Source organism: Rana temporaria, chromosome 1 (genome assembly GCF_905171775.1).
Source record: "Rana temporaria chromosome 1, aRanTem1.1, whole genome shotgun sequence".
NCBI classification, from domain to species: Eukaryota; Metazoa; Chordata; class Amphibia; order Anura; family Ranidae; genus Rana; species Rana temporaria.
Window position 1 is genome coordinate 17,804,828 of NC_053489.1, and position 16,149 is coordinate 17,820,976.

At 46.2% G+C, this 16,149-nt stretch overlaps 1 protein-coding gene across 1 annotated transcript; it reads left to right on the plus strand.

Annotated features, from left to right (window-relative positions):
- The first annotated feature begins 398 nt into the window (after positions 1 to 398).
- Positions 399 to 1,277, plus strand: LOC120925228 (vomeronasal type-2 receptor 26-like). The gene has a single exon (XM_040336008.1). It carries the CDS (start codon positions 399 to 401, stop codon positions 1,275 to 1,277), a length of 879 nt encoding a protein of 292 aa, XP_040191942.1.
- The last annotated feature ends 14,872 nt before the right edge of the window (positions 1,278 to 16,149 follow it).

A 16,149-nucleotide genomic window follows, 5' to 3' on the forward strand; every position in this document is an offset into this window, starting at 1 on the left:
TGTAAGGCAGCCAGTCTGACAGAAGCTGGGTGCCTATTTGGCCCCCAATCGTCTCCCGATCAGCGCTCACAGCCATTGGCTGAGAGCGATGACCGGAGTGTCCTGCCAGGGGACCATCCCCCTGTCAGAACAAAGAAGCTCAGTGGGGGAGATCATTGTCCTGACATTGTATGGTTAGTGCAGTGACTCCTCCGAAACGCTTCCGTTTTTTTTGTTTCATTCAAGCCAGCAGGTGTAAAGAAAAAAATTGTCAGTGTGTACAAGGCTTGAGTCTCCCCCAATGCACTAATGGAAATCTTCTTGCTGTGAGACAACAGAAGACAATTCATTTTCTCAGAATCTCTGACCCCGATGCTCATTGTGTTTGTATTGTCCTTCCTGCAGACAGTGAAAACTGCATGAAATGTCCTGATGATGAATGGTCAAATGAGAAGAAGGATCGGTGTGTTCCAAGAGTGGTGGAATTTCTCTCCTACACTGATGATCCCATTGTTGGAGTATTTTCAGCCGTCTCCATCCTCTGTTGTCTTCTGACTGGTTTAATATTGGGGATATTTATACATTACCAGGACACCCCCATTGTTAAAGCCAATAACCGGAACCTGAGCTATCTTCTCCTGGTCTCCATCATGCTGAGCTTCCTCTGTGTCTTCTTGTTCCTCGGCCATCCAGTAGATGTGACCTGCATGCTGCGTGTCACCTCTTTTGGTGTCATCTTCTCAGTTGCCGTCTCTTCTCTACTTGCCAAAAGTATCATGGTGTGTATTGCTTTTAAAGCCACCAAACCTGGGAGTCCCTGGAGGAAATGGATGGGAGCCAAACTGTCCAATTTTATCATTTGTGTCTTCTCATTGGTTCAAGTCATAATCTGTGTCACTTGGTTGTCTATTTCTCCCCCCTTCCAGGATCGGGACACTCACTCTTATCAGGGGAAGATCATCATTCAGTGTAATGAGGGTTCAGTTATCGGCTTCTACTCTGTCCTGGGATATATGGGGCTTCTGGCAGCTATGAGCTTCATTATCGCTTTTTTAGCCAGGACATTACCGGACAGTTTTAATGAGGCCAAGTACATCACCTTCAGCATGCTGGTGTTCTGCAGTGTCTGGATTGCCATGATCCCGGCCTATCTGAGCACCAGAGGGAAATACATGGTGGCTGTGGAGGTTTTTGCTATAATGGCCTCAAGTTCTGGGCTTCTTAGCTGTATATTATTCCCAAAATGTTACATAATTCTGTTCAGACCCGACCTGAATACAAAAACATATATCCACTAATATGTATGGAGGAACACTGGGTTACCAGTAGTTATAGCATTATCTCTATTATTGTTAATCTTGTTATTTACCTAGTATATTGAGAATAAACAGTTATATACAAACACTCATTCCGCTTCCTGTTCCAGATTCCATTGTATCGGTGGATTTGCGTTGACTGACCAGAGTCTGCGCATCTTTCTATGCCCGCTGTAGAGTTCATTAGCGGCCTGGCGGCCAGGAATGCAAGGACGTCCAGTGCTCCTAAATGTCCAGTCTGAAAGATGAAAGGTTCCCGCCGAAGTCATTTTACAATGACTCGGTAGGGAAGTGGTTAAAGCCTTGTACACATGACCAGTTTTCCCGGCAGGAAAACTGCCAGGAGAGCATTTGGCTGGGAATCCCCGCCGTGTGTATGCTCCCTAGCAGTTTTCCCGTCAGGAAAACAGCCGAGAATCCCTATGGGAAAATAGAGAACCCTGCTGTCTATTTTCTCGTCGGGTTTCCCGGAAGAGTGTTTCCTGCCGAGAAAACCGGTCGTCTGTATGCTTACCTGTCCCAGGTAAACCCATGCATGCTCGATAAGAGTTTGACGCATGTGTGGCAGCATACAAGGTTAGTGTGGGGTGTAGCAAGATGGCGGCGACGGCATCGAATGTGACGAGTGCTGGCTCGTTGTAGTCGATGATGTCACTGCGTTCTTGCCATTCAAAAGAACGGTGGTTCTTTTGAATGGCCGTCTGTATGCATGGCTTTGCAGGAAAAGCTTGACAGGAATCCTGTCAGGAAAAACAATGGGCCAGATCCACAAAGAACTTACAGCGGCGTATCTATTGATACGCCGCGTAAGTTCTATGATGCGCCATCGTATCTTTGTTTTGTATCCACAAAACAAGATACGACTGAATGTGGGCTAGATCCGACTGTCGTACGTCGTAGTACGCCGTCGGATCTTAGGTGCATATTTACGCTGGTCGCTAGGTGGCGCTTCCGTTGATTTTGACGTATAGTATGCAAATTAGCTAGATACGCCGATTCTCAAACGTACTTCCGCCCGACGCATTTTTTTACGTCGTTTACGTAAGGCTTTTTTCGGCGTTACGTTACCCCTGCCTCTATGAGGTGTACGCAATGTTAGGTATGGACGTTGGGACAGCGTTAAATTTTCCGTCGTTTAGGTCGTTTGCGTAAAACGTTCACGAATAGGGCTTTGCGTAAGTTACGTTCACGTCGTCTAGGCATTGAGCCGGCGTAATTTAATTTAGAAAATTTGACGTGATACTGAGCATGCGCGTGCATGCGCCGTTCGAAAAAAGCTTCATTTACGAGGGGTCATGCTTAGTTTACATAAAACACGCCCCCCTGTACCTCATTTGATTTAGGCGCGCTTACGCCGGCACATTTACGCTACGCTGCCGTAACTTGCGGCGCAAATTGTTTCTGGATAAGGAAACTACGCTCTAAGTTACGGCGGCGTAGTGTATCTGAGATACGCTACGCCTGCCTAAAGATAGGCAGTTCTTTGTGGATCTGGCCCAATGTTTTTTTCTTGACGGGATTCCCGGCCGTGTGTACAGGGCCTCAAACACAATGCATCAATTCAAATAAAAGTCAGTTTTTTTTTGGGGGTCTTGAAATTATATTATTTAACGAACATTGTGCGGGACCAGAAATACATAAATAAATATATCAGTAGTTTGTGAATTGTCCTCTGGAAAATTAAAAAAAATAGCAAAAAAAAAAATAAACACTTAATGCCGCGTACACACGACCATTTTTAATGATCTAGAAAAAACAACGTTTTTTTTCGACCTGATTCTTGTCAAGTCTGCCTTGCCTACACACAATTGTTAAAAAAAATGGTCGAGCAAAGCGCGGTGGCGTACAACAAGGGGAAGTACCATTCAGATGGCGCCACCCTTTGGGCTGCTTTTGCTGATTTTGTGTTAGTAAAAGTTTGGTGAGAGACGATTTGCGCTTTTCAGTCTTTGTGCTTTTCAGTCTGTTACAGGGTGATGAATGTGCTATCTCCATTACGAACGCTAGTTTTACCAGAACGAGCGCCCCCATCTCATAACTTGCTTCTGAGCATGCACGTTTTTTTCACGTCGTTAAAGCCTACACACGACCATTTTTCACGACGTGAAAAACGACAACGTGAAAAATGACGCGAAAAAATAGAGCATGTTCTAAATTTTTAATAGCTATGTTTCACTTCATGAAAAATGCTCTGGAGCCCACACACAGTCGTTTTTAATGACATTAAAAAAAATGTTATTTTACACGTCATGAAAAACGGTTGTGTGCATGCAGCATATACTTACCTCTCAGTTGAACAGTAAGTTAATTTTTGCTCTGGACACTGCTGGTATCAGGCACTCATGTTTGTTGGAAACCTTTTCTCCCACAGGGTGCAGTGGTTCCTCCCACCAGCCGTTACATCACTACAGAACAATGTAGTCACTTAGTGAGGAGGAACCACAGTGATAAGAGGAGGAAAAAGTATCCAAATCATCCTAAAGTGTCCGATAACAGAGACACCCATCACTCTTAAAGAGAGGGAAGATTTCACTCACCACCTTCCCGGAAGATAATCCTTAACCACTTCAGCCCTGGAAAGGTTTTACCCAGGCCTGGATTTACTCCCGTTGCCGCCCCAAGGCCAGGTCCTTCAATGCAGCCCCCCCCCCCACACACACACACCATCACATAGGCGGTTCTGAGCCCCCCCATGTGATCGAATGCAAGGGCGGGTGCATTACTGTTATCTCGTGCAAGGGGCGGATCTGCAAGGGGCATGTTTATTACTGTTTTATGGTGTACATCCATAATACATGTTTAAATGCATCCCCTGTAGCCATTCTGTGGTGAAGGGGTTAAGACATAAGCATAATAACAATATACTCTGACAAGTATCGAAAACGCCCATCAAAATTTTTATCATCTCTGTCTATCATTTTAAAATTTGCCCTCTTCTGTAGCCATCTGCCCCTTGCATGATATAACAGTAATGCACCCACCCCTTGCAGAGCCATCCAACCCTTGCACGAGATAACAGTAATGCACCCACCCCTTGCAGAGCCATCCAACCCTTGCACGATATAACAGTAATAAACCCGCCCCTTGCAGATCCGCCCCTTGCACAAGATAACAGTAACAGACCCACCCCTTGCTCTGCGCGAGCATCGTGAGCGTGTAGCTGCATCATAGTCATTGCGCAGGCACCCTGTAACAGGTGCAGTGGCGGCTGGTGCTCAAATTTTTTGGGGGGGCGCAAACGAAAAAAAAAAAAAAACAATTGCAGCCTCACTGGGCCCATCGATTATCACCACTGTGCCATGCCATCAAACGCAACCACTGTGCCATGCCATCAAACGCAACCACTGTGCCATGCCATCAAACGCAACCACTGTGCCATGCCATCAAACGCAACCACTGTGCCATCAAAACGCAACCACTGTGCCATAAAATGCAGTCACTGTGCCATGCCATCAAACACAGCCACTATGCCATCAATTGTCACCACTATGCCATGCCATCAATTGTCACCACTGTGCCATCAATTGTCACCACTGTGCCATCAATTGTCACCACTGTGCCATGCCATCAATTGTTACCACTGTGCCACCAATTGTCACCACTGTGCCACCAATTGTCACCACTGTGCCCATCAATTGTCACCACTGTGCCCATCAATTGTCACTGTCCAGACATCCATCCACCTCAGAGCCTTATTGTATATGAAACCTGCTGGGACTTGTAGTTCTCCATCTTCTCATGGAGAAGATAGAGATTGGAGAACTACAAGTCCCAGCAGATTATACATACAATATGGCTCTGAGGTGGATGGGTGTGGATTGCATGCACCTATCAATCCGGGGGGGGGGGGGGGGGTGTGCAGGATCGGATAACAGTGTTATCTGATCCTGCCCCCCCCCCCCGGGGATTGATAGGTGCATGCAATCCACACACCCATCCACCTCAGAGCCTTATTGTATGTATAATCTGCTGGGAATCTGATGAGAAGATGGAGAACTACAAGTCCCAGCAGTCTAACTACAATAACAGGCTCCAATCGGGATGGGGATCAAGTAGTGCAGGATTGGCTTGATCGCCCCCAAAGTCATCAGCCGTGACGTGACACAACAACCCAGGCAGGCATCCATCGGCTTACCGTTCCGCTCGGGCTGTATGAAATGATGTGCGCTCCCGCGTGACGTCACTTCCGCTTTTCGTCTAAAAGACGAATGGCCGGAAGTAACAATGCTCCCGCCTCCCAGCGCCAATAGAAGCAATGTCAGGGGGACGGGAAGCTCATCAGCGCTTTGCAATGCGCTCGATAGGCGGGGATTGAAAAGCCGCATATGAAGCACCATGTATGCAATCTAAAGATTGCATTGACACGGCGCTTCATAGGGCAATGGTGGCCGGCGCTCAAACATGTTTTAAATAAAGGAAAAAAAAAATTTTTTTTCAAGTTTCTTAAAGGGGCAACTGAAAAAAAAAAAAATATATATATATATATATTTATATATATATATTTTTTGTGCCTACAGGAGGGGGGGCGGCGCCCGGGCGCCCCCTATGGGCGGGCCGCCACTGAACAGGTGACTCACAGTTATTCATCTTCAGCTAACTTTGGGGGCTGCGTTGTGGTTTGTACTGTGCAAGCGCTGCTCCTGCGCAGTACAGGGGGGTCATTATCTGCCGGGGGAACTTTTTCGGCAGGACACCGGTCTGGAGGATAGGATTTTTTCACCCCCTGTGTTATTTTAACCTCTTCCTTACCTGGCCATTGTAAAATGATGCCAGCAGGAACCCCTTCCTCGATCCGGGTGGATGTCCTATGACGTCCTTTGTTCCCGGCGATTGCCGCCGGGCAATCCCGCGATTGCCAGTGATCACGGCAGGAGTGTGGATCTGGGTGTGTAAACACACATCCATGTCCTGTCAGAGGTGAGGAGACCGATGCTGTGTTCCCAGTACAGAGGAACACACATCGGTCTTCAGTGCCCCTAGTGTTAACCCCTTCCCTGCCAGTCACAATTACACAGTAATCTGTGCATATTTATAGCACTAATTGCTGTATAAATGTGAATGGTCCCAAAAATGTGTCAAAAGCTGAAAACTAAAAATTGGTCTGGGCAGGAAGGGGGTGAAAATGCCCTGTATGGAAGGGGTTAACTGACAATTGCACAGTCACATGACGCTGTGCACAAATGAAATGAATGTCCTTGTTTGAATGTCCACAAATAGAGCTTTCTTTTGGTGTTTTTTTATGACCTCTGCAGTTTTTTTTTTGCGCTATAAACAAAAAAGATTGACAATTTTGAAAAATATATTTTTTTACTTTCTGCTATGAAAAAGTAAAAAATCAAATGTATTCATCAATTTAGGCCAATATGTATTCTGCTACATGTTTTTGGTAAAATTAAAAAAAAATCCCAAGAGTATATTGATTGGTTTGCGCAAAAGTTATAGCATCAATATATCGACAAATTGGACACATAACTGACACTTTTGACACTTTTTGTGAACCAATGACATTATTACAGTGATCAGTATTAAAAATATTCACTGTCATTGTACTAATGACACTGGCAGGGAAGGGGTTAACACCAGGGGTGATCAAAGGGTTAAGTGTCTCCCTAAGATAGGAGTGGCCAACCAGTGGCCCAGGGGACACATGTGGCCCGCGGAGCCCTATGATGTGGCCCGCAACCTCCTGCTCTGGCATTGGGGGTTGGCAACCCCAGATCGCAGGTTGCCAACCCGTCATACCAAAGCACCATTGTTGTGAATGAAGATAGTGGTAGAGGAAGAAAGCAGCTGCGGAGTAGAGCCCCATAAGCTGATGCTTGCTGTACAGCATTGGCTTTTGCCACACAGCAGAGTCTATGACAAAGTTCTGAAAACCCGCAGGATAGACACAATTGCATTATGCTGTACCCGCGGTGTGGGTAAACGGCAGCACATCAGTGAGAAAGCAGTCTTAGGCCCTTTTCACATGATCAGCCTGACCCAATTGGACCTTCAATTCACCTCTACAGAGCGACAGATGTCTGTTTATGCCTGCTACCTCCAATGCTACCTCCCCTTCCATCTGGGCGGATCGGGGGGCCTATAGAGTAGCCATGACCTGTCATCTGTCCGCTATGCTCATTGTGGCCTGCAACTGGTTACCAAGTTGTTTAAGTGGCCCTCGCTCTTCAAAAGGTTGGGCACCCCTGGTCTACCCCAACACTGTCTCTATAATGTCAAATCTTTTCTCTCTATGTAGAATAATCTTGGACTGATAGAGTTAGGTCTTCTTGTCCCCACAATCCTGGCCCAGTGGCTGTGGGGGTTTGCAAGCAGAGGGTCTTACCAAGATCTGGAAGCCCTTTTTAACCAATTACGGACCGTCCGCTGTCATTATACGTCGGCACATTGAAGAGGAATATCATTGTTATGGCAGCAGCCCCTCGCCCACCGCGCTCCAGTGCCCTCTGCCTCTTACCGGAGCCATCAGTAGTGGTGGAGGCAATCGGATCCTTTCACGTCAGTGGCATGGGGACAAGTGAGGGGAAGATGGCCCGTCTCTATATCCTTGCAGGGCGGAAGCAACGTCAAAACATCCACCTATAGCTCTTAAAGGGACTTTTATTTTATTACATTTTATTTTTTATATTTTTTTATTGCATTTTTTTAGTGTAAATATGAGATCTGAGGTCTTTTTGACCCCAGATCTCATATTTAAGAGGTCCTGTCATGCTTTTTTTTTTCTATTACAAGGGATGTTTACATTCCTTGTAATAGGAATAAAAGTGACACATCTAAAAAAAAAAACAGTGTAAAAAGTTCAAATAAAATGTAAAACAAATAAGATTTTTTTTTTATGCAAATGCACCTCTTCTCGCTGAGCTCGCGTGTAGAAGCAAACACATACGTGAGCAGCGCCCGCATATGAAAATGGTGTTTAAACCACACATGTGAGGTATTGCCGTGATCGGTAGAGTGAGAGCAATAATTCTAGCCCTAGACCCCTCTGTAAGGCCTCGTACAGACGAGCGGATCTGTCCGATGAAAACGGTCTGCGGACCGTTTTCATCGGACATGTCCGCTGGGATCATTTGGTCTGATGGCTGTACATACCATCAGACCAAATTTCCCGCGGACAGATGACGCGTTGACGACGCGGTTACGATGCGGTGACATGGTGGCGACGAACCCGGAAGTTCAATGCTTTCACGCATGCGTCGAATCACTTCGACGTCATGCGCGGGTTCTCGGGCCAGCGGACATGTCCGATGAGTCATACTGACCATCGGACATGTCCGGCGGACATGGTTCCAGTGGACATGTTTCTTAGCATGCTAAGAAACAGTTGTCCGCTGGAAACCTGTCCGGTCGGCCCGAAAATTGTTGGGTCGGCCATACACACGACCGAACATGTCCGCGGAAACTGGCCTGCCGGACCAGTTTCAGCGGACATGTTCGGTCGTGTGTACGAGGCCTAACTAAAAACATGCAACCTGTAGAATTTTGTAAACGTTGCCTATGGAGATTTTTAAGGGTAAAAGTTTGTCGTCATTCCACAAACGGGCGCAATTTTGAAGTGTGACATGTTGGGAATAAATGAAAATCATCTTTCACAATCTTTCACAGAGAGGCAGATGTAAACAGACTTATCCCTTTATGCCCGCCTACCTCCAATACGATCCTCTAAAAAAAATAGAAGGGAATTTGTCCCCTTCCATCTGGGCTAATCGGATCGGAGGACCTATAGAGTAGCCGTGACCTGTCATCCACCCCCTCTGCTCATTGTGGCCCGTGACTGGTTACCAAGTTGCTTAAGTGGCCCTCGCTCTTCAAAAGTTTGGGCTCCCCTGCCCTAGGAGGTGCTTGCTAACTGTGTGGGGGAGGGACTGACTGGATGAAGACAGAGATCTGTGTTCCTGCTTAGCAGGAAATAAGATCTTTATCTTCTTCCCTGCCAGAATGGTGATCTCCCTTGTTTACATAGGCAGATCGCCATTCTGCCTCTGTGGGGAACAATTGTGGGTGTCCGACAGACATCGGGTCCACCAAACCCACTGATTGGCTCCCCTCTGTCCAATCGCCATGTGCGTGCGCCTCGGGCAATGTGCGCGCCTCCCCACTGTCTATTGCATAAAATGAAATACAGGTACGTTGTTCCGTGCAGTAGATCCATCATGACACAGTACATCTGAGGTAGGCACTCTTTAAGTGGTTAAACATGTTCTTTTATAAGCTGATTGTAATGTCATATTTTAGTGTTGGGGTCACTTTATTATTATTATAGTGTATGTAGATGTATCTGACTATATTAATAAATACATTTTGTTTGGTGTATTCATAAATCAATGTTACTATTAGTTAACGTTGATGAGAACATGTTCTCAGTAATTCACATTATAAGTGAAAAGTTGAGTTCATTTTAGGAGATTTTCTTTATAGGACCTAATAAAAAAATCCTTCTCCTTATATACAGTTGCAATAAAAAGTATGTGAACCCTTTTGGAATGATATGGATTTCTGCACAAATTGGTCATAAATGTGATCTGATCTTCATCTAAATCACAACAATAGTCAATCACAGTCTGATTAAACTAATAACACACAAAGAATTAAATGTAACCATGTTTTTATTGAACACCATGTAAACATTCACAGTGCACGTGAAAAAAGTATGTGAACCCCTGAGATCTCCAAGAGCTAATTGGAGTGAGGTGTCAGCCAACTGGAGTCCAATCAATGAGATGTGATTGGAGGTGTTGGTTACAGCTGCCCTGCCCTATAAAAAACACACACCAGTTCCGGGTTTGCTTTTCACAAGAAGCATTGCCTAAAGTGAATGATTCCTTGCACAAAAGAGCTCTCAGAAGACCTATGATTAAGAATTGTCTATTGTTGTGATTTAGATCAGAGCACATTTCATGACCAATTTGTTCAGAAATCCATATCATTCCAAAAGGGTTTTTATTGCAACTGTATATTTATTTGCAAACTTCTGCCACAAGGGATTATTCATCTTCCCCATAAAATGCTGCAGATCCTGATATGAAAACCTCCAAAGAAAAAAAACAGGTGCTCATTGATCTATCATTGGTTTAATTCTGAAGAAGACATTAAACATTAGGCCTCGTACAGACGAGGGGACAGTCCACTGAAAACGGTCCGCCAGACCGTTTTCAGCGGAAATGTCCCCTCGGAGATTTCTGTCTGATGGTTGTATACACCATCAGACAGAAATCCGCGCGGACAGACAGCGCGGTGACGTGTACGCGCCGTCCCGCGACGATGACGCGGCAACGTGCGCGACGCTGGAAGGTCAATGCTTCCACGCATGCGTCAAAGTGATTCGAAGCATGTGAGGGATGGCGGCCGCTCGGACATGTACGGTGAGTCTGTACAGACGACCGAACATGTCCGACGGACAGGATTCCAGCGGACATGTTTCTTAGCATGCTAAGAAACATGTCTCCGCTCGAAAACGGTCGGGTGGACAAATGTCCACCGCAAACCTGTCCGGTCGGCCGTACACACGACCGAACATGTCTGCTGAAACTGGTCAGCGGACCAGTTCCAGCAGATATGTTCGGTTGTCTGTACGAGGCCTTAGGCCCCATACACACGGGAGGATTTATCTGCGGATACGGTCCGTTTCCGCGGATAAATCCTATCGAGGATTTAAGCAGATTTTAATGCGATGGAGTGTACTCACCATCGCATTGAAATCCGCGCCGAAATCCTCTGGCGATGACGTGTCGCGCCGTCGCCGCGATTATGACGCGGCGACGTGCGCGACGCTGTCATATAAGGAATTCCACGCATGCGTTGAATCATTGCGACGCATGCGGGGGATCCCTTCGGACGGATGGATTCTATGAGTCTGTACAGACCAGCGGATGGACTTCAGCAGATGGATATGTTGTGCATGTCAGCAAATATTCATCTGCTGGAAATCCATCCCAGGGGAGATTTATCCGCGGAAAAAGATCCGCTGGCGTGTACACACCATAGGATCTATCCGCTGAAACCCATTTGCTGGGATTTATCTGCGGATGGATTCTATGGTGTGTATGGGGCCTTAGAGTTATAACAACTGTTAGGGGGTTAGCCCGGCAGCGGGTATGTGTGACCCCCTGGATGGGTTCAGCACACAAAAACAATTAGGCACAGCAGACGGTGGTAGGAGGAAAACAAAAAGGTGCGTTTTTTATTTGAACTATATACAAAAATAAATGTGACAGAAACAAAAGAAATACAAAAATAAACCCTGGTCACTTGACCGCTCACTAAACACATCGGTGTCCCGAACTAACGCCTGGGTACAGCCTAGTGCTGCCCCAGTCCCTAACTCCCTGCTGTTTAGAGTCTTGGTAATAGTAGCCACACAGGCTTTGTCTCACAGCACAGAGAACATTCCCCAGACTATTCACACAGGTCTGGTTCCAGGTTGGAGCACATCTCTCTGCTTGCTGGGAGTTTTTTGTAGAGGACCTAACAAACCCACCTAATTCAGCTGGGATCATCAAGTTCACCCAGTATGTACCCACGACAATGCATTTACATTACCCATTTGGATGCCAGGGTGATGTTTCACTTTAAGGGTGCATGGTCTGTCACTAGGTCAAAATGCCGACCTAGCAGGTAGTATCTCAGGGAGTCTAGAGCCCATTTCACCGCTAAACACTCCTTCTCAATGGTGGCATAATTTACCTCATGGGTCTTTAACTTTCTACTGAGATAAATAACCGGGTGTTCTTCCCCATCCCAGACCTGGGACAACACTGCCCCTAACCCCACATCCGACGCATCTGTCTGTACCAAAATGTCCCTGGAAAAATCTATCGAGTACAAGACCTGCTGGCTACATAAGTCTTTTTTTTAAGGCCTGGAAGGCTGCTTCAGCCTCAGGGGTCCACTTAATCATGAACAAGTCTTTCCCTTTGGTCATGTTTGTTAAGGGCACCGCCTGAGAGGCAAAGTGGGGGATAAATCGCCGATAATAACCAGCGATGCCCAGAAAGGCTTGTATCTGCTTTTTGGTATTAGGACGAGGCCAATTCTGTATGGCCTCGACTTTATTGATTGGAATTTTATCATGCCCCTCCCAATGGTGTACCCAAGATATTTGGCCTCTTCCTGTCCAATGGTACACTTCTTTGGGTTGGCCGTAAACCCAGCTTCCCAGATAGAGTCTAGGACTGCTTGCACTTTTGGCAGATGTGAGGCCCAATCTGGGCTATGGATAATTACATCATCCAGGTAAGCTGCAGCATATTTCTGATGGGGCCTTAGAATCTGGTCCATTTTCTGCTGAAAGGTTGTCGGGGCATTCTGTAACCCAAACGGCATTCATTTATACTGGAACGCCCCGTCTGGGGTTACAAACGCAGTTTTCTCCTTGGCCGATTTAGCCAGGGGAATTTGCCAATACTTTTTTGTGAGATCGAGAGTTGTCTTGTACCGGGCTGTTCCCAGCTGGTCGATTAACTTATCGATACGTGGCATGGGGTAGGTGTCAAATTTTGTAACTTTGTTTAGTTGTCGAAAATCGTTACAAAAACGCCAGCTCCCATCCGGTTTAGGCACTAAGGGCCAGATTCTCGTAGAAGCGAGTAACTTTGTGCGGGCGTAACGTATCTGATTTACGCTACGCCTCCGCAACTTAGACGGGCAAGTGCAGTATTCTCAAAGCACTTGCCCAGTAAGTTGCCACGGCGTAGCGTAAATCATCTGGCGTAAGCCCGCCTAATTCAAATTGTGAAGAGGTGGGCGTGTGGTATGTAAACTATCCATGATCCGACGTTATTGACGTTTTTCACTTACGGGGCATGCGCCGTCCGTGGAATATCCCAGTGTGCTTTGCGTCAAAGTACGCCGCAAGGACGTATTGGTTTTGACGTAAATGACGTCCAGCCCCATTCACAGATGACTTACGCAAACAACGTAAAAACTTCAAATTTTGTCGCAGGAACAACAGCCATACTTAACATTGGTGCGCCGCACTTACGGCACCATATAGCAAGGGTAACTTTACGCCGGGAAAAGCCTAACGTAAACGGCGTAACTTTACTGCGTCGGCCGGGCGTACGTTTGTGAATTCGCGTATCTAGCTGGTTTACATATTTTGACTCGTAAATCATCGTACAAGCCCCTAGCGGCCAGCGTAAATATGCAGTTATGATCCGACGGCGTAAGAGACTTACGCCTGTCGGATCTAATAGATATCTATGCGTAACTGATTCTAAGAATCAGGCGCATAGATACGATGGCACAACGCAGAGATACGACGGCGTATCTGGAGATACGACGGCGTATCTGGAGATACGACGGCGTATCTGGAGATACGCCGTCGTATCTCTTTTGAGAATCCGGGCCTAACACTATAAGACTGGACCAACCGCTTTGGGATTCCTCTATCACCCCCAACTTAAGCATTTTATGCACTTCCTCCCGTATTGCCTCCCGTCGGGCCTCTGGGATGCAATAGGGTTTTAGCTTCACCCTTTCACCGGGCGGGGTAATAATATCATGGTCTACCCCAGACGTTTGTCCCAGGAGCTCAGAGAAAACCTCTTTGTTGCGAATCACAAACTCCTTAACCTCCTGTTGTTGGGTCTTTGACAAGGTGACTGCTATTCCAACCTCAGCAATCATGCAATCAATCAGACTGGGGTGATGACAACGTTTTTGCGACTAGGGATTCCCTATCCCTCCAGGCTTTCAAAAGATTGATGTGATAGATCTGTTCAGACTTTCGCCTTCCTGGTTGTCTGACCTTGTAATTCACTTCGCTCACTTTTTCCAATATCTCGTAGGGGCCTTGCCATTTGGCGAGAAACAAATTTTCAACTGTAGGGATAAGTACCAATACCCTATCCCCCGGGAGAAGGTACGGGTCTTGGCCCCACGGTTATACACTCTCTGTTGTGCCAACTGTGCTTGGGCCAAATGTTCCCTTACAATTGACATTACCTGTGCAATTCTATCTTGCATCAGGGCGACATGCTCAATCACACTCCTGTGGGGAGAACTTTCACTTTCCCAAGTTTCCCTGGCGATATCCAACAGCCCTCTTGGGTGTCTCCCATAGAGCAACTCGAAGGGTGAGAAACCCGTAGAGGATTGGGGTACCTCCCTAATGGCAAACATTAACCACTTCCCGACGGCCGTACGACTATATACGGCCGCAGGGTGGTTCTACTTCTCTGGGGCGCCGTGTTTTTACGGCCGCCCCTTTCTGTGTTCCCCGCGCGCGCTCCCGAGCGCACAGCGGGGAACTTCTGTGCTGGCCATGTCCCTTGGACACAGCCAATCACAGATCGTCGTGAACGGCCAATCGGAGCGGCCGTTTGCTAGGTGATCTGTGCGGCCAATGAGAGATGATCTCTTATGTAAACATATGAGATCATCTCTCATTGCCGGCTCTCACACTGACAGCGTCCTGTCAGGGAGAGAGGAGACCGATCTGTGTCTCTTGTACATAGAGACACAGATCGGTCACCCCCCCAGTCACCCCCCTTCCCCCACAGTTAGAACACTATATAGGGAATACATTTAACCCCTTCCTCACCCCCTAGTGTTAACCCCTCCCCTGCCAGTCACATTTATACAGTAATTAGTGCATATTTATAGCACTGATTGCAGTATAAATGTGAATGGTGCCAAAAATGTGTCAAAAGTGTCCGATGTGTCCGCCATAATGTCGCAGTCGCAATAAAAATCGCAGATCGCCGCCATTACTAGTAAAAAAAAAATAATAAAAAAATAATAATTCTGTCCCTTATTTTGTAGGCGCTATAACTTTTGTCGCTTATTGCGTTTTTTTTTTTTTTCACTAAAAATATGTAGAATACGTATCGGCCTAGACTGAGGACATTTCAGAAAAAAATTGAGCTATTTATTATAGCAACAAGTAAAAATTGTTTTTTTTTTCAAGATTCTCACTCTATTTTTGTTTATAGCGCAAAAAATAAAAACCGCAGAGGTGATCAAATACCACCAAAAGAAATCTCCATTTGTGGGAAAAAAAGGACGTCAATTTTGTTTGGGAGCCACGTCGCGCGACCGCGCAATTGTCAGTTAAAGCGACGCAGTGCCGAATCGCAAAAAGTCCTCTGGGCAGGAAGGGGGTTTAAGTGCCCAGTAAGGAAGTGGTTAAATAGGGAATAAGACAGTCCCAATCCTTTCCATCTCTATCCACCACCTTCTTTAACATTTGTTTAAGGGTTTTGTTGAATCTTTCAACCAACCCATCTGTTTGGGGGTGATACACAGATGTACGCAATTGTGTCACTTTGAACAACTTGCACAGTTCTTTCATAACCCGGGACGTAAAGGGTGTACCTTGGTCCGTAAGCAATTCCTTACAAATACCCACACGGCTAAAAACAAGAGATAGCTCTTTGGCTATGGTTTTGGCCGAGGTATTTCGGAGAGGAATCACCTCCGAATAACGGGTGGCATAGTCCAATATAGCCAAAATGTACCGATGCCCCCTAGCGGACTTCAATATTGGTCCTACCAAATCCATGGCGATCCTCTCAAAGGGAACCTCAGTGTTGTGAAGGGGTACTAGCGGGTTGCGAAAATGTGGCACAGGTGCCGACTTCTGACACATAGGGCAGGAGGAACAATAATTTTCTAGAATAATGGATCAGATCAACACAGAGTGGGGCTGTGTATATGAGGAAATATTAAAGTGCCACGTCTGCCCACAATGTTTTTTCTTATTTTTCCTATCTGAAATGTAAGTACGTTTATAACAATATCTATACTATCAACATCATCCTTTTTTTTTTTTTTTGCCATTTACTTGTTTATTCTGCTTTGCTGTATGTACCATCTAAACTTTTACTTGCCTCGGATTTTTATTATTCAG